This window comes from Sabethes cyaneus, chromosome 3, assembly GCF_943734655.1.
Source record: "Sabethes cyaneus chromosome 3, idSabCyanKW18_F2, whole genome shotgun sequence".
Lineage (NCBI taxonomy): Eukaryota > Metazoa > Arthropoda > Insecta > Diptera > Culicidae > Sabethes > Sabethes cyaneus.
Window position 1 is genome coordinate 102,023,147 of NC_071355.1, and position 23,807 is coordinate 102,046,953.

Sequence of the window (23,807 nt, forward strand, 5' to 3'; positions counted from 1 at the left end):
ACACAATGCATACGGATTTTACTACGTTGCGGCAATTTGACAGTTTTTTCATGGGTTTTCTGTCAAATTTCCGCAACGTAGTAAAATCCGTATGCATTGTGTTTGGGCCTTTATACGTATAGTCCTGCGTCACCTATATATGCGGTCGTGTCTTGTACACAACCCCTATAGACCAAATCAAGGTGACGTCATCTGGCAGATACTGGCGCCCTTGTTTACAAACAGACCGCAGAGTCCAAAAAAGTTTCAGTTGTTTAGTCGGCAAGTATGTTGTTTAAACCGAGTTTAAACAGCATTAGGACTAAATTTAAAAAGCCATTATGCCTGTAAAATGGTAAAACACACGCTACATTCGCTATAAACGAAAAGGAAAATTTTCCAAAATGTAAACAAGGGCGCCAGTATCTGTCAGTTGACTGTATGATGATTTGGTCTATTGACCAAATCAAGGTGACGTCATCTGGCAGATACTGGCGCCCTTGCTTACAAACAGACCGCAGAGTTCAAAAAAGTTTCAGCTGTTTAAACGGCAAATTTGTTGTTTAAACCGAGTTTAAAGGGCATTAGGACTAAATTTAAAAGCCATTATGCCTGTAAAATGTTCAAAAACACGCTACATTCGCTATAAGCGGAAAGGAAAGTTTTCCAAAATGTAAACAAGGGCGCCAGTATCTGTCAATTGACGGTATGATGATTTGGTCTATAGATCATTACACGGGAGCTCCTAACCACACTTTTTTGACAGCACTTGGTGGTTTGTTTACATGGTGTTAAAGTTTGAATTGAGTTTTCTATCTTTGTCCGGCAGGTAATGATAAAAAGTTATGGTTTTTATTTAAGAGAAAGCACCTTACATGCATTTTAAAGCAACTGATGCAGTAATCCTCCACGAAATTTTAAATCGAAACTGCTGGATGTGACAAAAAACATGTAAACAAACCACCAAGTGGTGTCATTTGACGGCAAAATGACGTCATCTCAAAATGATCTATGATTTTTTTGTGAACCGGTTCATTTGAATGGCTCGTGAGGCTCGTGAGCCGTTCGCCCATCTCTACAGTCAAGTCAAAATTAGATAGAGGCGTGCAAGTGTAATGTTTTCGTTTTCGGGCTAATTGAGTTTACTAAAGGAGGCCTGTTTAAAGCGAATATTATAGAGTTAAAAGACCAGAATTACTTCTGAGAAATCGTGAAAAAATATTTTCAAGAGTACTCTTTTCTCCGGTATAGGCCCAAACACTAAAGTCATGGATTCTGTTAAACCATTGCACCTCGGTAGTAGTTTGAAAGATTTGGAGGACATGTATAAATTAAGTAAATCCATTACCGGTAAAAAGGCTTTGCAACTGTGTTCTAGTGCGAGTAAGCTTAGGGAACAAGCTGACCGATATTACATACAGCGAGACGAAGAAAATGCTTATGTTTGTTACATGAAGTTTCTAAATCTTTTGGAAACAATCAAAAAAAGTAAAGAGTACCCTGAAAAAAAATCTCAAATTCAGAGCATTATTGGTACAAACGCGCAAATTACTCAAATTTTCGATAAATTGGAGAAATTAAACGATAGCCTTAAACGACGGTATACCAGTCTGAATACAGAGCGGGAGCGAGAAATGAATAAAGCTCGCGATCGCCGGGATAATATATCAACCATAATTTCAGTTAAGCATTCAATAGATGCTAAAGAATTATTTGATATGATCAATGACCGCAAGCTTAGCGTGCTTATCATGGACTGTCGATCGGATGAGGATTTCCAAAAATCTCGAATTAAGTATGATCATGTCGTGAATGTACCAGATCAGCTTCTGGTGGCTGGAATGACCGCTGGGAAAATTCATGAAAAATTGCCCGAACAGTCCAAAACACTGTGGCAGTCACGACGAGTTAAGGAGCAAATAGTTTTGATAGATTTCAATACTGCTGGAGTTGCAGCTAAGGACTCACCATTGTGGGTGCTGAACGATATCCTGAACAATGTGACTAGAGATGTATATTATATGGCAGCATGTATCATATATCTTTATTAATTCCAGTGGGATCAGGATGTTACCTATGTGAAACCTCTGATAAAGCTAGAAGGAGGTTATAAAACATTCCAGTTGCACTACCCCACACATTGCATTAACCCTAAATATCTACCACCTTCTAATGAAGTCAGTGAAGATACCCGGATCGGTAAGTGCTAAATAATAAATAATCAATATAGGTACCTTGCCTGAAGCAAGGTAAATATTCACCTTCCCGTGCTTCCTATTCGCCCAAACCGAGAGAGTCGATATGAGCCTGTGGGTCCATCTATCTTTCTGTGTCGTGTTCCACTTCTGCTGCTACTTAGCCATTGATTCTACTCTCACCAGCTTTCTAATTCCTCTGACCTCCTTTTGCTGGTCCTCCATACCGCAGTATCGACGATGATACACTGGCTAAAAGGCGCCTCTTGCTATTGCTTGGTCCAAAGTTATTCGGCATGATCCTAGACAGTGCACTGACGGCTTCCGCTACTTTTTCGCATGCGTAGTCAACGTGGCCGTTGAATTTTAGCCGATTGTCGATCATCACACCCGGTGCTTCAACTCGCGTTTTGAGGTTATGATATGTTCTCCGACGGTAATGCCGACGTGTTGGACTGCTCTCCGATTACTGACCAGTAGTATCTTCGTTTTATGGTGCGCTATTTGCAATTTCGCGTTCTGCATCCAATTCTCCACCCTGCGGATTGACTCAGCCGCCAATGCCTCCACTTCCTCTAGCGATTCACCTGTAACCGTCGTCACGATGTCGTCCGCAAAGCCAACGATTTCCACTCCCGTTGGTAGCTTTAGGGTTAGCACGCCGTCGTACATACCGTTCTAGAGAGATGGACCAAGTATTGACCCTTGTGGAACGCATGTCGTGATCACGGCCGTCTTCTTTCCGAGGTTCGTCTGGTATACTAGCCGCGATTCGTGAAGTTCTAGCCTCACCCTGCTCCCTGTTGCACTGCTCCTCCGCTTTGTTTTCATGTTGCTTACCTTATCGCCTGGCGATTGCCGATTCCGCTTTTCTGCGAGGCGCTCTCGACGCCGCTTGTTCCAGGGTCGTCTCTGCCAGGGCCTCCTCCGCGATTACAGCCCTCTTAATCAAGGCCGCATGCTCCACTTCCTTCTCTATCAGGGTCTCCTCGGCGACTACGGCCCTCTTAATCAAAGCCTCCTCCACTTCCGCCTCTATCACCGCCGCTAAGGTCCATGCCGCTTGGATGGATGTTACTTCTCTCCTTCATGAACTCGATCAGCTTCAGAAGCTTTCATTGGCAGCCTGCAACTTGTTCGTTTATTGGTTTTCCTTCTTTGACTTCGGGGTGAGCGTAGTGAAGTTTAGCATCGAGCATTGCCCTTTTGGGGTTATCTGCTGCTGTGTGTTGCCACTGAACACTTGTGCGACCATATCCTTCAATATGGGCGATCTGCACAGCTTCTCCTTCCTATCGAACACATTGGCATCGCTGTTCTGCGTATCCACCGCGCTATCGCTATCTTCTCCTGTATTTGATTTTATGTTTAATTCTTGAAAGCTCATTTTAGATGCAACAAGTAGGTAGGGAAATATGTAGTCCGCTGCGCCAGTGCCCTGGCGTAACACAGTAAGGGCTTCGAACTGGTCGGATGCGCCCCGGTGTCCGCTAGACTCCGTTCGCGGTGAGGTAATTTTGATTTTGACCCCCCTCACCATGCATCTCTCGACACGTAAGTAGATAGTCAGCATTAAACAGCTGCCACTTTTTTGAACGGAGTAGCAATGCGCGTCCGGTCCTCTTTCTCTAGTATTGTATAAAATTATAAAAATGTAAACAATCTTATAAAACTAAAAAGGAAAATTCATGGGTACTTCATCCGATATTCTCTATAATAATTTCAGAGGACATCGAGTATCCTAATATAAGCGATATTAGGATGAAAGATGACAGCTTTGGATCACAGCCCGATCGGCCTTACATCGATCGGAATAGTAAAGCAGCAGCTTTGCATATTTATGAAGCAAAAAGTAAGCCTATTACTGAAATTTTGGATGAACAAGAAAAGCTTTTGAATAAGTCAGCGCAAAATGATCTTGCAATGGTTTCTACTATAAAGAACCTTGAGCAAGTTTTGACTGAAAGAGAAAAAGCGGCCGAAAACCAGGAGCAACGTAGACTGTGTACTGAGGCAACTGAACTCCTGTATCAGTTAATGCAGTTAGAAAATAAAAAGAAAGATTATGTGAGTATAGCTATCAGAACCTATAGCTTATATATACTTGTATCACAGACAAACAGACAGAACACTCGTTTTCCATTTTTCGCACCGATTAAACCGTTGTTTCAAATTTGGGCTTAGTTGGGAATGTCTCCGTTTTGGTCAAAGTAGCGCTTTTTAATGAAAGAGGGAGAATGACCCATAAACAAACTTGCTCGTTCAAGGGATACTCTTGTTGCTATTTGATATTTGGGAATGTCGATCATAGATGGTGCTAGTGTTCAGGCAAAATGTGTTGTACGATAATTTTTGTTGACTTTTTTTCCAAGTGTTATGTCTGTTTGTCTGTGCTTGTATTATAACGGAATAGTCGTTCCGAATTTGCATAAAAAGAAAATCAGTACAGAAAATGTGTAATACGTAAATGTGTGTAAAAAACTATTTGCAACCACCCCGATGGCAACTTTGACGTTTGCGAACAAAATAGGTGAAGCCAACATAGCTGGATCTCTGGATTACTTTTATACGTATCGGATCACAAGTGTGCGTGTAAAAGAACGATTCACACGATATTTCTGCAGCGCCACACGTGATTTTCGCTGCATTATCATTTATTTCTTGTCCTAAAGGCTGTTTTCTGTTAGTTGATAGTAAATTATTTTATCGATGAATTGTTATTGAGATTCATGTAAAATTCTTCACTTCTACGTGATTATGTTTTGTTGGCTTGATCGCATCACTTCACTGCCGTGTGAATGCTGCGTATTAAAAACAAAACGCCTGTAGCGCCACCTCATTTTGTGTCGGTTTCAGGAAACATAGTAGATGCCCGGGGGTTGTATGCAACACGTCCATTCTAGCATAGTGTAAATTATTTTGGAATCCAAAGGCATAAAATAAAATCGGTCATCAGAATTTTTTTCAAGGACCTTAATTATAATTATAATTAAAATTTCTTAAAAATATTTTCCGTTGATTGGTTTTATTCGCATTTACTGTTTGATATTAAATACTTAAAAATGCCTGAAACATGGATCAGTCGATTGCATAGCGCCATAGCGAGTGCTTTGAGGACACAATATTTCGATGGAGTCGTTAATTTATATTCAAAAATTATCCTTGTTTAAATATTGCTCTAAATCTTTTGCATTATTTTTTTTGGCATTGAATTGATTTGGACATCTAAAGATTTCCGAGAATGATAGTTTAGGAGAACAAGTTCAGCAGTTCAAAGAAAAAGAAGGAAGTTTGCAAGAAGCGGGCGAGCATATTACTATTGATGAGGCAGCTTTATTAGAAGAAGAAGCTAATCGTAAAAGGTATGTATCATCAATGCGTCAGAAATATTTCATTTAATATAAAATCATTTGAACTTTACGCAGAATACGGGATGAGCAAATGAGAATTGAGCTCGAACGCTCTAGAATTGCACAGGAACGTGCCGACAGGTTGAGGATTGCTTATGAACACAAGCGGCACTTGAAAGAATTACAGGACGATGAAATACCGCAACGAAAAATTCCACAAATTGATCGATCAGCTAAACCTAGCAGCATACAGCGTGATTTTGCACCTGTAATGGGGAATGTGGTGAGTAGAGTATGATTTTTATTATAATACTAGCTGAACGACTAACTTCGTATTGCCAAAAATGAAACTGTGGTATACATAAATCCTGGGGTCTACCCCACGCAGTGGCTGGTGCTTCCGACGGCAGGTCGCTGACAACACTCGCGGTCTGCGGCCGTCTCGCCCTGAATCATCTAGTGTTACTCTAGGTAGTTTTTGGTGGTCTTGTTATTGACTAATGTTTTATGGAAGAGTCTAAAATTTCTCGAATTCGATTAGAAGTCACGCAACAATTTCTGTTTCATTTGTATGGGAGTCCGCCCTTACTACCACAAGCATGAAGGGTTTCAAACCATCATAAAATAAATTCATGCCTCTAAAATCCTCCACATGCCAAATTTGGTTCCATTTGCTTGATTAGTTCTCGAGTTATGCAGAAATTTGTATTTCATTTGAATGGGGCCCCCCTCTTTTAGTGGACGTAGAGGTCTCAGTACACCATAGGAAAAATTTTTGGCTCCAAAAACTCCCTCATGCCAAATTTGGTTCCATTTCCTTGATTAGTTCGCGAATTATGAGGAAATTTGTATTTCATTTGTATGGGAGCCCGCCCCCCTCCTATAGGTGGGAGGGGCCATAATTCCCCTCCCAAAGAGTAGAGGGGTCTCAACTCAAAAACACCCACATGACAAATTTGGTTCTATTTGCTTGATTAGGTCTAGAGTTATGATGAAATTTGTATTTCATTTGTATGGGAGCACCCTCTCCAAAAAAGGGAAGGGCTCCTATTTCATCATGGAAAAGATTCTTGCCTTCAAACCCCACATGCCAAATTTGGTTCTATTTGATTGATTAGTTCTCGAGTTATGAGGAAATTTGTATTTAATTTGTATAAAAACCCCCTCCCAAAGTGGGGATGGGTCCTAATTCACCATAAAAAACTTCTTGATTCCAAAAACCTTCACATGCCAAATTTGGAGGAAATTGTATTTAATTTGTATAGAAGTCCCCCCCCTCTTAAAAGAGGGAGGGGTCATAATTCCCTTCCTAAAGAAGTTAAGGGTCTCAATTCACTATAGAAAAAAATCCTGCCTCCAAAAACACCCACATGCCAAATTTGAATCCATTTGCTCGATTAGTACTCTAGTTATGCAGAAACTTGTGTTTCATTTGTATGGCAGCCCCACCTCTTAGTGGGGGAGGGTTCTCTTATTATCATAAGAACCTTCCCCGGCCCCAAAAACTCCTATATACAAATTTTCGCGCCGATCGGTTCAGTAGTTTTCGATTCTATAAGGAACATACGGACAGACAGACAAAAATCCATTTTATAGGTATAGACTAGCTAACCCGACAAACTTCGTATTGCCACAAATTAAACTGTGTTGTACATAAATCGGGAATCTCGGATGACCTTTGTCACAATCTCGAGTTTTGCAGGTTTCTGAGGAGTTCAAAAGCAAAGCCTGGGTGCTAATTCCGTTATCGAAATTTGACCTTCTGTTTTTGTACGACAGACTTATGAGGAGGTTTAATACACAAATTTTCCTTACAGTGAAGGTGAAAACAACTTCCCCCATTATTTAGCCTGATAAAATAGAGCGGATAGCATCAAAATATTCGCCATGATTACATAACATTTCGCCGCATACTGTTTTGCGGAACACCACTTCTCGGTTGACTATAACGCGGAATATAGAGTTTCGCGGAACACCACTTCGCGAAAAACCTTACGCGGGATGTACCATTTCACGGAAAATGTTTTCGTGGAAAGTAAAATTTCACAGGAGTTATTCTCTTCTCTTCTTTATACGAAACGAGGGCATATAAAGAAAACATGTTCTGCAGTTTCAACTACATCCGCGCAGTCGGGACATGCGGGGGACTCCGCATGCCTAAACTTGTGCAGGTACTGTCTAAAACAACTATGACCCACCCGGGTAGTTCAGTGATAAGTCGATGTATCCATCGGTTTTTTGTGGAATTAGACCATGCTCGCTGCCATGTGGTCATCCAGGCCGATCTTGTGGTACTCCATATGCCTCTAGTTCCACGTTGGTTGAAGCACTCTACGTCCTCGCTGATGATGATGCCAATAGACATCATATCCGCTAAGATGCAGATTGCGTCATGTGAAACTGTGCGATATGCACTCGCCACTCTCAACCTCAAGCACATGAGACGATAGGTGCTTTCCTGCTTGGCTAGATAAATTTTGCTATCTTACGCCGATGACCACACCGGCCCGCCATACCTGAGTATGGTTAATAGCCTTCGCTTGCTGCCATATACCGCATAGCTATTAGACATCATACGAGACATCACGTTAACCTCCGATTTATGATGCGCTAGCTCCAGTTTTCTGGTCGCATCCAATCTTCAACAATGCTTATAGAGTGGGCAGCCGTCAACTCAACCTCTCTGATAGATTCACCGTAGACTTCCAAGGTGATGTCGTCCGCAAAGCCGACAATCACAACCCCTACCGGGAACTTTTGCTTCAACACCTCGTCATACATGACGTTCCACAACACCGGGCCCAGTATGGAACCTTGCGAAACCCCTGCGGTGATTGGAACGCACTTCTGACCCTCCTCCGTGTTGTAGCATAGCACACGATTCTGGAAATAATTTCCCAGAATCCTGTACAGCGACATCGGCACTTGGACGTTCCGAAGCGAGTTGGCTATGGAGTCCCAGCTAGCGCTATTAAACGCATTTCTCACGTCGAGCGTGACATCTGCGCAATAGCGGTAACCAGTCCTCTTGCACTGGATTACCACCTCGGCTGTCTTAGTGACAGACAAGATGGCATCCACTGTTGATTTGCCCTTTCGGATGCCGAATTGGTTCCTTGACAGACCATTTGTACCCTCAGTGCACTGTACGACTCTGTTAAGGATAACCCTCTCCAGCACCTTGCCGGCAGCATCGAGCAGACAGATCGGCCTATATGACGAGAGGACCCCCGGAGGTTTTCCCGGCTTCGGCAATAGGACCAGGTTCTGTCGTTTCCATCTGTCCGGGAAGTGGCCATCTTCCAGGCATCTACTCATTACTGCCCCGAATAGTTCAGGAGCCTCCAAAATAGCTGCTTTAATGGCCAAATTAGGAATTCCGTCTGGTCCCGGTGCTTTGCTCACTTTTACAAGGCCGAGGCAATTATATTGCCACCAACAAAAAAATATTTGTTTTACGTCTATAATAATATCAATATAATTATAGAAGCAAAATAAATATTTTTTGTTGATGGCAATATAGTTGCCACTGCCTTATAAAGGGTTAAGGATTTAGTGATCACAATGAGTTCCTCGTTCGTAACCGTCACTTCCTCCCCGACCTCTAAACCGCCATCGCCCACGTTACTTTGGATGTTCGGCATGGAGGCCGACCATCTTACGCTATGGTCTGAGATACTGGAACGTCCGCCGTGGGACGACTCGGCGTCCTGGGGCCAGGGCCAGGGCCTTGGCTCGTGGCGCGGGAAGAGGCCCTTGATGATCCGCTCCAACATCTCTGGTGATCGCTCTGTGGGTGCCATCACGCTTTTGGTCTTTGCCATTACGACTCTGTAGGCGTCACCCCAGGGGTTCTCCCACTCGTAAGAGGACATGAACGACCAAAAATTTTGAAAAAATCATTATATTTTTATTTTTAATATAATTTTTTCCGTTTTTTTTGATACCATATTTGTAATGATCCGGCCACGGGAAGTGGCCGAAAAACGATCATACACATAAGCATTCCAGTGCGGCGTGGAAGAACTTCGGCGGAATAAACAGCCGCTCCTGGAAAACCACGATTTTCAAACTTTATGTACCTTTTTCTCAGAAACTACAAAACGTATTGGAACAAACTTTTTTTTTGTTTTGTTGGTAGTAGCTTGGCAAAGACTTTATAACTTTTGAGTTTCGTAAACAAAACACAGCTTGAGAAAAACGAAAAAGAAGAAGAAAAGATGCCTGAAAAAATAAAATTTTGTCTGCTTTTTCTTTTTCTCAAGCTGTGTTTCGTTTACAAATGTCAAAAGTTATAAAAGTCTTTGCCAAGCTACTACCAACCAAATAAAAAAAAGTTTGTTCCAATATGTTGTGTAGTTTCTGAGAAAAAGGTACATAAGGTTTGAATATCGTGGTTTTCCAGGAGCGGCGGTTTATTCCGCCGAAGTTGTTCCACGCCGCACTGGAATGCTTATGTGTATGATCGTTTTTCGGCCACTTCCCGTGGTCGTATCATTACGTATCATTAGTATCAAAATAAGTGGAAAAGACTGTAAAATCAAAATCTGAAATGAAAAAATAATGATTGTTTAAAAAAATTTTATCGTTTATGTCCCCTTAAGCGCCGCGTGTGCTGCAACATGTGCTACTCGACATTCAGCCCTGCCTTCATCCGAACGAGCTCTTTGCATCATTCTCCTCGCACGAAAGCACGCTCCGGGGGGTTCCGCAATTTCATCTGTCCACCAGTAAGCCGGTTACCTACCATACCTAGGTCGGCCTTTCCTAGGCATGGTAGCGTCACACGCTCGCGACAGTACCTCAACCAAATGATCAGCGTTCGGATCGGGCATACCGCGATCACCGCACTCTCTTCGGATTGCTTCCACAAATACTTCGGGGTCGAAGTATGATGTCTTCCATCCACGGGTGGTTGGAGTGTCGGCTCTACTGCTACTCGCTGCCTGCCGCCTCGTTATCTGACCAACACCATAGCGGACCGCCTGATCACAGAACAGAAGTGGAAGTAGAAATCTAAACACGTTCATGCTACTTTCTACAGATACTAGCGAACCTGGCGGTAGCGAGTCACTTTTTTCCACGAAAACACACGAACGCATACGAATGCACTCGAAGGCATGTGAAAGCCGCTACGCGATTGGCAGCGAGCGTTCTGCTTATATTGCTGTTATTCGCTTCTATTCGAAAACCTTCCCAGAAGAAAAATAAAAACAAAAAAGACTGTCACCAGTTTTGATCGCCGAATCGTTCGGACTTCCACTTCTGTTCTATGGCCTGATGGTCACTGTGAGTGTAGCCATTATCTACCCTCCAGTTTCCTATCAGACCAGGACTGCCGAATGTCAAGTCAGTGATAGACTCCGCACCGTTCCTACTGAAGGTACTTGTGGTGCCGACGTTGGCCAGATCTGCGTTAAGCTTTGCCAGTTTTTTTACAGATGGTTAAAAAATGGGGGCCTGCACAGGCTCCGGAGTCTACGGACCCGGCATCTGGGAAACTATCTCATTGGGAAAGTGGCCCACCGTTTTTCAAGCAGAAGTATATGCGATATACATCTGTGCAACAATATGCTTGAAACGAAAGTACAGGCATGCGAAAATCGGTATCTTCACGGACAGCCAAGCAGCACTACTGGCACTCAAGTCCGCCAAATGCGTGTCCAAATTAGTTTGGGAGTGCAGTGCAGCATTGAGGGAACTCTCCCGCCAAAACAAAGTTTTATTACTTTGGGTGCCCGGTCACTGCGGAATCGAGGGCAATGAATTTGCTGACAACCTGGCAAGACAAGGATCAGCTCAGCAATTTATTGGTCCTGAACCGTTTCTGGGCACCTTCACATCCGCCGTAAAAGGCGAATTGATGACATGGGAAAAGCTAGAAATAGTATCCCGTTGGAATCAAATACAGGGTTGTAGACAAGCTAAACAGTTTATCTATCCAAACCCTGCAGTAGCTAAAAAACTACTTCATTTAACTCGTAGTGAACTACGCACGATCACGGGACTCCTAACAGAACACAGCCCCGCTCTTTATCATTTAAAGAATATCGGCAAGGTATCATCCGACACCTGCCGCTTTTGTAACTCTGAACCTGAAAGTTCAGCGCATCTGCTCTGCTATTGCGGAGCTCTTGCATTATCAAGGCGCAACTTCTTAGGAAGTTTCCTTCTTACTCCATATCAGGTATGGAGCCTAAATCCCAAAACGGTCATTGGCTTTATAAACCATGTAGTACCGAATTGGGGCACAGGATTACAACTATTCCGCTCAACTCCATCAATGGGTATGAGTGATCCGTAAACTGTGTACAGCAAATGGGGCCTGCCACAAAAGACGATCATTAAGACTGTCGCAGTGGCCTTTTAACCCAATGCCCTTCTGGCGTACAAAAAAAAAGCTTTGCCAGAACCTCAAGCACAATCCGACCCCTATGGTTCGTGCGACGACTTCTCCACTCTACCGCCCAAGCGTTAAAGTCGCCCGCCTCAACCACCGGCCTTAGACCAGTCAGCACAGCTGATACTCGGTCTATCATCCGCGTAAACTGCTCGATAGGCCAACTCGGCTGAGCATAACAGCTGCAGTAGAACACTCCACCCACTTTGGTATTCGCAAATCCCTCGTCTGCAGTTGACACAACCTCTTGAACCGGGAGCCTGCTTGTCGTCCATATAGCCGCTGTCCCGGACCTATCCGAGACCCAGTTGTCGTTTCCGGCAGGAACGCGATATGGGTCCGAGATGATGGCTATGTCCGTTGCCGACTCAGAAACTGCTTGGTGTAGCAGCTGCTGAGCCGTGCTGCAGTGGTTCAGGTTGAGTTGTGTCACTTGCACTATAAACATGGCTTGGCCGCCGGCACAGCAGCCGGGCACCTTGGACCTCCCGTTACGTGCTTTGCGTCCCGTTTACCGGTACAGATCAAGCACTTGGGAGGCTCCGCGCAGTCCCTTGCTTTATGGCCAGCACTGCCACATCTGTACAATTGACTCCTATCTGGCCCCTTGCAGTTCCAGGCCTTATGCCCGTGCCCGAAGCACATCGGTGATCTCTTCCAGGTTTTTAAGCTGGAGAGTCATTGCTGGTGTGAGAGCACGTACCTGCACTCCCTCCCCGAGCGCTCCTTCCGCTATCGACTTGTATGCAGAACTCTTCTTGGTGACGTCCTTCTTCAACTCAAGGATCGTTTCGCCCGTGCGTGAGCGGCGGATGCTCCGCACGTCCGCGCCCAGATCCTTGAGTAGGGCATCTCCTCTCATGGCCTTCAAAACTTCCGAGTATTTTGACCCGTCGGTTTTCAGGATAAGAATTTGGTGGAGCTTCCTCTTTTTTTCCTCTTGGTCTTGACCTCGATCCACGGGCCACCCGTCTTGGTGCTTCCCGCTGCTTGCTTGGTCGGCTGGCTCCACCAACTCGCTAGCCTGAGGGCTTTTACCGATCAGGCGTTTTTTTGGTCCACCAGGGGTGCCATCCCCCGGGGACTGTCTCAGACGCTTGGAAAATGCCTTACCGCTGTTGGTAGCGCTTTCCGTGGCTTTCGTCAGCGCGTCCGCAGGCATCCGTCTGTCCTGACTTCGATGCCTTCACTGTCTTCACCTCTCCTGCACGCGCCACGAGGTCGTTGTGCACTTTGGTCGCTGCACACAAGGTTCTGCGAAGCATGAGCAAGCTCTACTTCAAGTCCTTGGAGAAATTGCCGCGACCTGACGTGAACTCGATGATTATATCGAGCTGCTGTGACACGGCTACCACGCTGTGTCGCTGTGTCTGGCGTGGCAGGCATTCCGCTACCTTACCACCCACACTAGGACTTCGGGTTGCATCCTTCTCCACCCTTGGTGGAGAACGCTGGATGCCTCCCCTCGCGAACTGGTTTTCTACCGTATCTGCACTTGTTGTAAATTTCTTTAAAAGACTCATTTTGATTCTAAAGGGTCCCCCTTCAAGCCGTTATCCAAACCCATTTGAAGTAGTCGCTTTAATGATCCCATGGCGATCTATGGAACAGGGAGAACCATGCGAGGGTTGGGGCAGCGCCTTATAGGCAACTTCACCTCAGAGCCAGATCGGCGTAAATCAAGAAACAGCATCTGAACCTACTCCCGCCCGGTGGTCGCTGGTCGATAGATTTAGAACGTACTTGAGACACATGCACCGTTTGCCACCTCACCGTTTCAAGCCGCTATCACGTGACTTTACTAGGGGAGCTCGTCGCAAGCCCTAAGTCGTGTTGTATATCGTGTCCGAATCATGTCCAATAACATAGTCGCCAGTTTACCGAAGTGAAACCTTACTGGCATCGGCTCCAATGGGTCCTAAAGGACCGTTCAGACACCTGGTTGACCAGAAGTCTAAGGTCCAGGTGTCCCTCTCTCCCTGTCTGTTTACAGCCACGGGTCCAACCAGAGGGGAGTTTCTGGTTTTACCCGGAACTTGGTTGTATTGGGATAAGAGTTGCTAGAACTGAAAGAGGTCAGGTTACACTGTGTGTGTGTGTGTGTGTGTGTATGTGTGTGTGTGTATGTGTGTGTGTGTGCGTGTGTGTGTGCATGTGTGTGTGGGTGTGCGCGCGCGTGTGTGTGTGTGTGCGCGTGTGTGTGTGTGCGTGTGTGTGTACGTGTGTGTGTGTGTGCGTGTGTGTGTGTAACGCCTGTGTTTCGAAGATGGCTGAGCCAATCAATACACTGTTACTCTCGATTGAAAGGTGTCACTACCTAGTAGTTAGTAGATCACTATTTACGATCGAACGTTCCGTTTACAAGATATAAGCAAAAATTGTGAAAACCACAAGACTCGATTATCTCTATAACCGCTTGACAAATTTCAATAATTTTAGTATCAAATGAAAGCTCTTTTTATTGCCACATCTTGTGAAAAATTTCAATAAAAAAGAATAAGTAGTTCAAAACTTATGCTCAAAAATATGTTTTGACTAGGTTTCATTTTGTCGAACGTTTCTCAGACATGACTGAACTGATTAATGCGCTAGTCTCCTTTGAAAGGTAATATAGCCTCATACATCACTATTGATTTATCAATTGATTGGATGTTTAATTTGGGGATTATGACCAATTGTGTACAACACATTAAAATGTACAATTATTTAAAACGATTTTAACCAGATAATTGATCAGATTTCAATTATTATAGTATCAAATGAGAGGCCTTAACGATCTGAACATATCTGCCAAATTTGTTGTTTGTTTGTTTGTTTGTTTATTTGTAAAAATCAACTGACATGGATTGTCTTATTGAATATTTCTGGTCGGTTTATAAAAAGCTAACATTATACAATTTTTGAGCGAACTTATGTGATGGATCATTAAATTCAAATAAACTTTCCACAATAGAAAAAGTCCGGATGCAGGCAGTTATTGGCTCATAGGATCCAAAGGTGGTCCGATGAAATCTCGGTTGCAATAGCTCGGTTGAGCGCAGGGCACGTTGCGATGCACGAAAGTTGATGAGAGACAGGATGCTCGGTGACTCGATTTCGCCATTTAAGATTTTTGCAACACACACTGCTTGCTGAACCTTCCTACGCTGTTCAAGTGTCTGAAGACCCAATAAACGGCAACGATCGGCGTACGGTGGTAGATTGATTGGGTCGCGCCATGGTAGGTCTCTCAACGCAAGCCGCAAGAAACGGTTTTGCACTCTTTCGATACGCAAATTCCACGACAACTGATAGGGGCACCATACCAAGCAAGCATTTTCAATCAACGGGCGAACTAATGAACAGTACAGCGCCTTCATGCAGTGGGGATCACTGAAGTCACGTGCAATTTTAGCAATGAAACCGAGCTGTCGGGAGGCTTTCGATATTGCCGTGGTACGATGTAAGTTGAACGTGAGTTTGGTGTCAAGCAGAACCCCAAGGTCATTGACTTGATCGACTCTTTTGAGCACATGTTCATTTATTTGGTAATTGAAAACAACCGGACTGGCGATGCGGTGGAAAGTCATCACTTGACATTTTGTGATGCTGATAACATGCCAATTTTTCTTGCACCAATCAACAAACACATCCAAGAGCCTTTGAAGCCAGATACAATCGTCTATAGAACGAACTACTGAATATAATTTCAAATCGTCAGCATACATTAGCTTGTATCCAACTCCAAGCAGCGAAGCAATATCGTTCACAAACAGCAAAAACAGAAACGGCCATGTTGCTACCTTGTGGTACACCCGACAACTGTAAACTGGTAAGAGAAGCAAGAGTCGAGCTGCACGCATAGGACTCTACCACATAGGTAGGAACTGAGCCATTTCGTAAAGTTCTGAGATGCACCAAGTCGTGAAATTTTCTGCAGCAGTATTTTATGGTCAATACGATCGAACGCAGCCTTCAAGTCCGTGTAGATCACATCAATTTGTGCCTTTTGTTTCATATGTGATATACAAGTAGATGTGAACTCCAATAGGTTTGTGCTTACGGATCGACTAGGCATAAATCCATGTTGGTCGGTAGAGATATAGCATTTTGTTCTAGCAAGAAGAAAATTGCTCACTACTATTTCAAATAGCTTGGACGCAGCAGAAAGACTAGTGATACCACGATAGTTTCGAACGTTCCGACGGTCGCCACTTTTAAACACCGGGAACATGAATGACTCCAGATCGTCGGAAATTTTCCATCCCTAAATGATTTGTTGAATATCTGGCACAACGGATCCACTAACGCAAGTGCACAACGGGCGAAGACCAGAGCCGGAATTCCACCGGGTCCAGGGCAACTTCATCGTTTCATTTTCTTGGCAGCTGACAGAATCATATCGGAAGTTATTTCAAAAGTGTTTATATCCACTAAATCAGCAGGAACATCAGCAGATGCGATGACAACCTCCGAATCAGATGCAGATTTTTCAGCAAAAACCGACGCGAAAAATTTCGCAATAGTTCACACCATTCCAAAATACTATTTGCTTCAGCGTCATCGAGAAATACATTAGAAGTGGTAGCAGAATGTTTTCGTTTCGATTTAACAAAATTCCAAAAACTTTTTGGATTTCTGCGAAGGTCAATTTGAACCCGCATAACGTAGGATTTGTACAATGTAGCATTTAATCGTCGATAAGCATCACTCGATCTTTTGAAATTCTGTTTTGCCATTGCAGTCTTCCAAAAACGGTGTTTACGCTGCCAAAGGTTGCGCTCTCGTTTCAACTCACGAAGATGAGGGGAGGACCACGGAGGGGAAACAGGCCTTTTTGCAACAGGTAAATTTGTGTTCAACCACTGTCGTAAAGTGTCGCAAAAGTAAGTTGCCATATCGTCAACGTCGTTGTATTCTGACAGTGTCACCCAATTGAAGTTCAAAAAATAATCAGAAAAGGCATTAAAGTCCATTTTGCGATAGTTCAAAGCAGTAGATCTATTCGCAGTGCAAACCAGCGGACAGCAGTTATTCATTGCAGCCACTTCCATTGACAATGTTAAAGGCGGTTGGTGTGGATCAACGGGTAGCAGTGGGGCGACGCAGACATCAGTAACAAGCTGTTGTTCCAAAGACCAAAAAACTAGGTCGAGCACACGGCCGAGATGATTTCTGTGCAAATTTGTTTGGTGAAGATTTAAAAGATCCATACCGTCAATAAGTGCTGCGCTTGCATTGGTGAGATTAGAACTGACGACAATTTGTGCTCCATCCGGCCCATCAGTCCAACAAATGCGTGGCTGGTTATAATCACCGCATACCAGAACAATTTCATCATTTAAACATTTGCGACACAGATCAGAAACCGATGAAATATGCTTTTCAATGGCATCCATGTCATCGCGTCTATCTGGTGGAAGGTACAAACCGCATATCAACAATTTTTTCCCCCGAACTGTAGCACTAACACATATTTGCTCTAAGTAACGACCAGACGCTGGCTCGATGATTGAACTATTGTGTTCATTTGAAACTGCGATTAGTACCCCACCGAAACGACTCTTGTTACTATTTAGCTGGCTGCGATCACACCGAAACACGTAAGAATCCCCAAAAAGCTGCAACGAGTTTAAGCGGTCATCTAGTTCGGTCTCTGTCAGGATGATGATGTCGAAGTTGCAGTCACGTGTTGTCAAAAAGATGTCGTCAATTTTTGTCCTCAATCCACGCGTATTCTGATAATAGATCCAGAGCCGCTCATTCACATTATCATCACGCTGCAACATATGATCATTCAGTGTATGGAAAACTAAATTACGGTCAAAGTACTCGCCTCTGGTGGGTACCCAAAGGGTCCCACCGTCCACTATAGAACGCAATTTGTTAAGTAATGGTCTTGCCGGACAACAATTATTAAAAAAATGAATGAAAGCTTTACTGATATAATGCACAGTGGGACCAAATTGCATAAACGTGATCATTTGCTATAGTGTAAAAATGCTTAATTTTTCAAAGGGTGTGTCTTTGGAGAAGTTTATTAATAACACATAGCGTATTTTTTCAGCTACTACGTTGATCGCGATTCGTCTTATTATGGTGGTACAAATCTTTGTTTTTTATTATGCGTCCAAAACATATAGTGTTTTCACAAAAGTTGTGGAACATAGTAAAATAAACAACTTCGCTGCATATAGTAACTAACTATCTCTTACTGGTTGCGAATAATGTAATGATTTGTTTGACAAAACAGTTTAGGGGGACCCTATTCTGGTCGAAAAATACTGAATTTTTGTGACGTTGAAGTATATTGGTTATTGACTAAGGTATAATTAAAGATGCATTATATATTTTTAGATACAAAATAGCGATTATAATGCTTTAGGCAGCTGGGCGCGTAGATGCTCTCTAGAAAAGGGGCCATCCATATACCTCATCGATAGTTTAGTGAATGCGCAGTATGAAAATGTCCACGCTTGTCTACGGAAGGGAGGGAGGGGGTAAACAAAATGCTTTTTTTTCATTCAACAAATAGAAATTAGAAAGAGAAATATTGAATAAATTATACATATTAGGATAAACCATTGAGCAACGTTTGAAACTCAAAAAAAGTTTTATCTTCTGAGGCATAAGGATGTTGAGTACATAAGGATGTTGATTGCCCAGCCTCAATGTTGAAGTGATGCAATCTACTATTATTATTTCACAACCCTTTGTATCGTATGGTAAATAAAAAAGGTCATTCTAAGAAGCGTCACAGAATTAAACACACGAATTAACCAGTCACGTGACGCATTTATCATTTTGCCCTTGCACCGAATGTGGATTGCATTTTGTCTCAAAATCAAAAGCAGCTCACCATAAAAACGACATCAATGGGCAACGTATTTCTAAAAGGAGTCGCCCTCACAAAATTTTAAGAACCATGTCGAAAAGGTCTTGTTTTATATTGAAGTCAACGGTCAAGTTGAGGTACTCTGGTTGCACAGAGATACTCTTGAAGCAAAATAATCGTCAAGCGAAAGTCACGCTGAAACGGGTTACCTTGTAGTCGATAATATTTCGCAGTAGACAAAATTACTATGGACAGAAGAATTAGAGAATAACACGCCTATTACATCGTCCTCCCGGAAATTACAAACAAAAATTTGATTTTTTCGACTTTGCAGGGTAGAGTCACCCATTAAGGTGATACGGTACTAAATCTCAACATGGCTGGAAAAATGGTGTCCTTGTGGGGATCTAAGATATAGGATGTCCAGCCATGTTGGATTCAGTGCCGTTTTGCCTTAAATAAATATATCTGTACCTATAACAAAGGATTTCTGTCTGTCTGTCTGCCCGAATGTTCCTTATAGAATCGAAAACTACTGAACCGATCGGTGTGAAAATTTGCATATAGGGGTTTTTGGGGCCAGGGAAGGTTCTTATGATGGTTAGAGACCCCTCCTCCCACTAAGAGGGGGGCTCCAATACAAATGAAACACAAATTTCTGCATAACTCGAGAATTAATCAAGCAAATGGAATGAAATTTTACATGTGGGTGTTTTTGGAGACAAAAATTTCTTCTATGGTGAATTGAAAACTCTCCCCACTTTAGGAGGGGGGCTCCTAAACAAATGAAATACAAATTTCCTCATAACTCGAGTACTAATTAATCAAATGGAACCATATTTGGCATGTGGGTGTTTTTGGAGGCATGATATTTTTCTATGATGAATTAGGACCCCTTACCTTTTTAGGAGGGGGGCTCCCATACAAATGAAATACAAATTTCTTCATAACTTGAAAAGTAATCAAGCAAATGGAACCAAATTTAGCATGTGGGGGGTTTTGGAGCCAGGAATTTTTTATGATGGTTTGAGACCCATTACCCATTTTTTTTTCTTTCTTTTTTCTTCCCATTACCCATTACAGTAACATTAGATAATTCAGCGCGAGACGGCCACAGGCCGCGAGTGTTGCCGGCGACGTGCTGTCAGAAGCGCCGGCCACTGCGGGGGGCAGCCCCCCGTAGAGCACACCTCTCTAGGTTTATTTATTTTCCTAGAACTACTGACCTCTATTACTTTCCTTCAGTTGGGTCACCCCTGCGAAATGGTACTTTCTACGAAAATATTTTCCGTGAAATGGTATATCCCGCGTAAGGTTTTTCGCGAAATGGTATTCTGCGAAATTCTATATTCCGCGTTATGGTCCACCGAGAATTGGTGTTCCGCAAGATGGTATTCGGCGAAATGGTTTGTAATGATGGCGAATATTTAAATGCTATCCGCTTTATTTTATCAGGCTAAGCAAAGGGGGGAAGTTGTTTTCTACTTTACTGTGAGGACAATTTGTATATTAAAACACCCATGAACTCCCCAGAAACTTGCAAAACTCAAGATTGTGACAAAGGTCATCCGAGATTCACGATTTATGTACAACACAGTTTAATTTGCGGCAATACGAAGTTTTTCGGGTCAGCTAGTATAAATATAAACGCTGTTCAAAAACTTGGCACACGATTTTTATAATTGCTTTCAAATGTTCTATAAATTTATTCAGTATATTAAATACACATGCATGTTAATGAAAACTAACACCTAAATTAAACACTTAAACACTAGCTAAACGCTTAAACACTAACAGTTAAATTATGTTCAAAGACATGTCGAATTCTATCTCAAATGACAAATAAAATGATATGCCTAACAAAGGTTCCTTTCACCAATAGGTGGATTAAATCGGGTTTGTGTTAAATTTATGAATTATCTTTGTGTAAATCGTTCTTACTCACGGAAGATAGACAAGATCTACAGTGAGCATGGTCTTGTGACGGATAAAAACAATGGACAAATAGTTTAGTTCAGAATTTGGTCGCTAACTGGCACTGGTGCTCTATTTCTTTTTAATAGTTTTAATCGCTACTTAGAATATTGACTATGTACAATGTAATCCAAAATACGTTGGTTACCCTAATCGACAAAAGATAATGTAAGAAAACCACTATTTTCACCTTCTTTTTTTCAAAAAAAAAGTCCTCTTGGTTTTTCTATCCGCTTTGAATAAGACGAAGAGTATCAGCAGCACATCAGCAGATTACTCGGAGTCAAAACTTCGATATCTAAGCTCTGATTCAAACTACTTGCACTGTTTTTGTGCCGGTGCCAGTGCTCATGCACACGGCATAACGAATACATGCATAAATTTTTGTAAACAATTGTGTTTGTCCATAGGGGGCGGATGCAAAACTTCGAATTGCCGCTGAACAATTACAGAAAATTTGTGTCTGCAAAAAATGCAAATTTCGAAATATTTTATCTGTCTAAATGGGTGCATAGAGCAATTCCAGCTCAACTAGCAAAACGATTTGACTCGACTATTTTTGATTGGAATGAAATTTTCCTAACGTGTTGGATGCCACGCAAGAACTCTTTTTCCACTAAACTTGATTTTTTTCGTCAGGAGTAACTTTTCAAAAGGGCGTATTTAGAAATGAGATTACTTTTTTTCAAAACATCATATCTAGAAAACTACTTATTTGAATATTTTTTTGAAACGATGGTTCTACAATTGATGAAGGGACGGTAGGGGAAAGAAAATGAAAATTTTTGGTGAAGGAGGGGGAAGAGCGGAAAGGAAGGGGGGGGGGTATTGGTAGCTATGCTTGACAAGTAGTCATTTTGACTCCTACCTTTTGTCCAATACTGGAAGGTGCATGAGTCGAACCAAGCTGTAATCTGAGATTATAACCAAATTCGAACCCACAACACCCTCCAGGGCATGTGGTTCGCTGGTACTTGTACCTTTTGTGGGTTCGAATCCGGTTATAATCTCAGATTACAGCTTGGTTCGACTCATGCACCTTCCAGTATTGGACAAAAGGTAGGAGTCAAAATGACTACTTGTCAAGCATAGCTACCAATACCCCCCCCCTTCCTTTCCGCTCTTCCCCCTCCTTCACCAAAAATTTTCATTTTCTTTCCCCTACCGTCCCTTCATCAATTGTAGAACCATCGTTTCAAAAAAATATTAAAATATATGTATGACCTCATTCCAAGGTCAAGACTAAAATCTTGAGATTAGTCTATTACATAGGAACGGGGCCTTCCCTCGAAAACCCGCGCCGAGAAACGCGGCTAACATACGCTGATGGACGAACAGCGTCACGTGCAGTACCTTGCAAGTCGTAAGGGCCGGCACAGTGTCGTCGTCCTGAAAGTAAATAGTAGTTAGATTAAAACTTCTCGCTCGGTGGTAATCTGCAATTGATGCAGGAAGCGGCACAATATGTGTCGATAACACAACCAACACGCGTAGCTATCCTTGAGAAGTGGATTTTGCGGTCTCCTTTTGTCCAGCGCCTCTATGGTTCAAAGGTACAAGTACCAGCGAACCACATGCCCTGGAGGGTGTTGTGGGTTCGAATCCGGTTATAATCTCAGATTACAGCTTGGTTCGACTCATGCACCTTCCAGTATTGGACAAAAGGTAGGAGTCAAAATGACTACTTGTCAAGCATAGCTACCAATACCCCCCCCCCCTTCCTTTCCGCTCTTCCCCCTCCTTCACCAAAAATTTTCATTTTCTTTCCCCTACCGTCCCTTCATCAATTGTAGAACCATCGTTTCAAAAAAATATTAAAATATATGTATGACCTCATTCCAAGGTCAAGACTAAAATCTTGAGATTAGTCTATTACTTATTTGATCAAAATGGCGTCAAAGGAAAAGTTGTAGGAAATTAAGTGTATTTTTAGAAGGAAATTACACTGAAAGAAAAAACTTCAAAACCATGATAAAAATGATAAAATGTCAATAGCCCTAAAATTTGGTGAAGAGCTATCGCTGGACACGATTTTGGAGTTTTTTTAAAAAAATCTTTGAAATTTCAAAAATATCCAAATTCTGCAATTTTTTGTAAAATTCAAACAAAATCAAATTCTTCGCATCATTTTGAACAAATTATGTCATAAACTTTTTTCTTAGGCCCAAGCCGTTCCTAAGTTTTATTGCAAATTTAAAATCTAGAAAGAAAAAACCATGATAAAAATCATAAAATATCAATTATCTCACAAACATCCTCTCCGATTTGCCTAATTAATTACTTCGACGTTTCGAATAATCTCAGGAGTGAAATACCACATTAGTCGACATAACAATGCATTATATTGCACAAACAAACTAGCACAATTAAATAATAAAACTATAAAAATTTGTACGAAATTGTTACTTTTATTTAAATGTATTCAAAAGTATCTAGAATATGAAAATTTATTATATTGATTCTATGTTGAAAATGCATCTTTTTCATCAAAATACATTATTTAGTAAGGAAAATGTCTGGAAGCTTCAGGTAGGCGTAAACACACATATTTTCACTAACAATTCAGATAGAATTACGCATACTCCATATATTTAAAATGCCATATCTCCCAACCTACCAATATTGTTTTTTCAAGTGATTCTTATGTAAAATTTTCTGGCGAAGATTTTAAGTATATTTATTTAAAAATAAAATTGGGGTGTTTTGAGATATTCGCATTTTTCGTTTTAAATTGCAAAAAAAATATATGATGTTGGCAAGTTATATAAAAACTGATAACATCATTCGATTGTGCGGCCAAAAATCCATCGAAAAAGTATAATGACATGTCTTCACATCAAGCCGTTTCAGAGATATTTAAACCCGAAAAATGACTTTTTGAAAATCTGTAAAAACGGAAGTAGCGTCACAGCTAAGGGGATTGATCAATTGATGTAAAACTTTGAGAAATTGGTTGTGGGGTCGGAATGAACAATTTTGCCAACTTTGGTTGAAATCACTGATGGTCGAATTCAAACCTTGTGTACGTTTGAGATGGAATGACCCATATGAGAGAACCGAGAGAGATTTTTTCAGTTAATGCCATAACTATGGCA

The 23,807-nt window shown here is 42.1% G+C and overlaps 1 protein-coding gene across 1 annotated transcript in view; it reads left to right on the top strand.

Moving 5' to 3' along the window:
- The first annotated feature begins 1,116 nt into the window (after positions 1-1,116).
- Positions 1,117-23,807, top strand: part of LOC128739225 (ubiquitin carboxyl-terminal hydrolase 8) — a 55,865-nt gene continuing 33,174 nt past the window's right edge. The window contains exons 1-5 of the mRNA XM_053834681.1: positions 1,117-1,979; positions 2,037-2,178; positions 3,901-4,241; positions 5,406-5,536; positions 5,600-5,807. Of these exons, the coding sequence (XP_053690656.1) occupies positions 1,248-1,979; positions 2,037-2,178; positions 3,901-4,241; positions 5,406-5,536; positions 5,600-5,807 (1,554 nt within the window). The 5' untranslated portion in view covers positions 1,117-1,247. The remainder of the gene's footprint in view (positions 1,980-2,036; positions 2,179-3,900; positions 4,242-5,405; positions 5,537-5,599; positions 5,808-23,807) is intronic.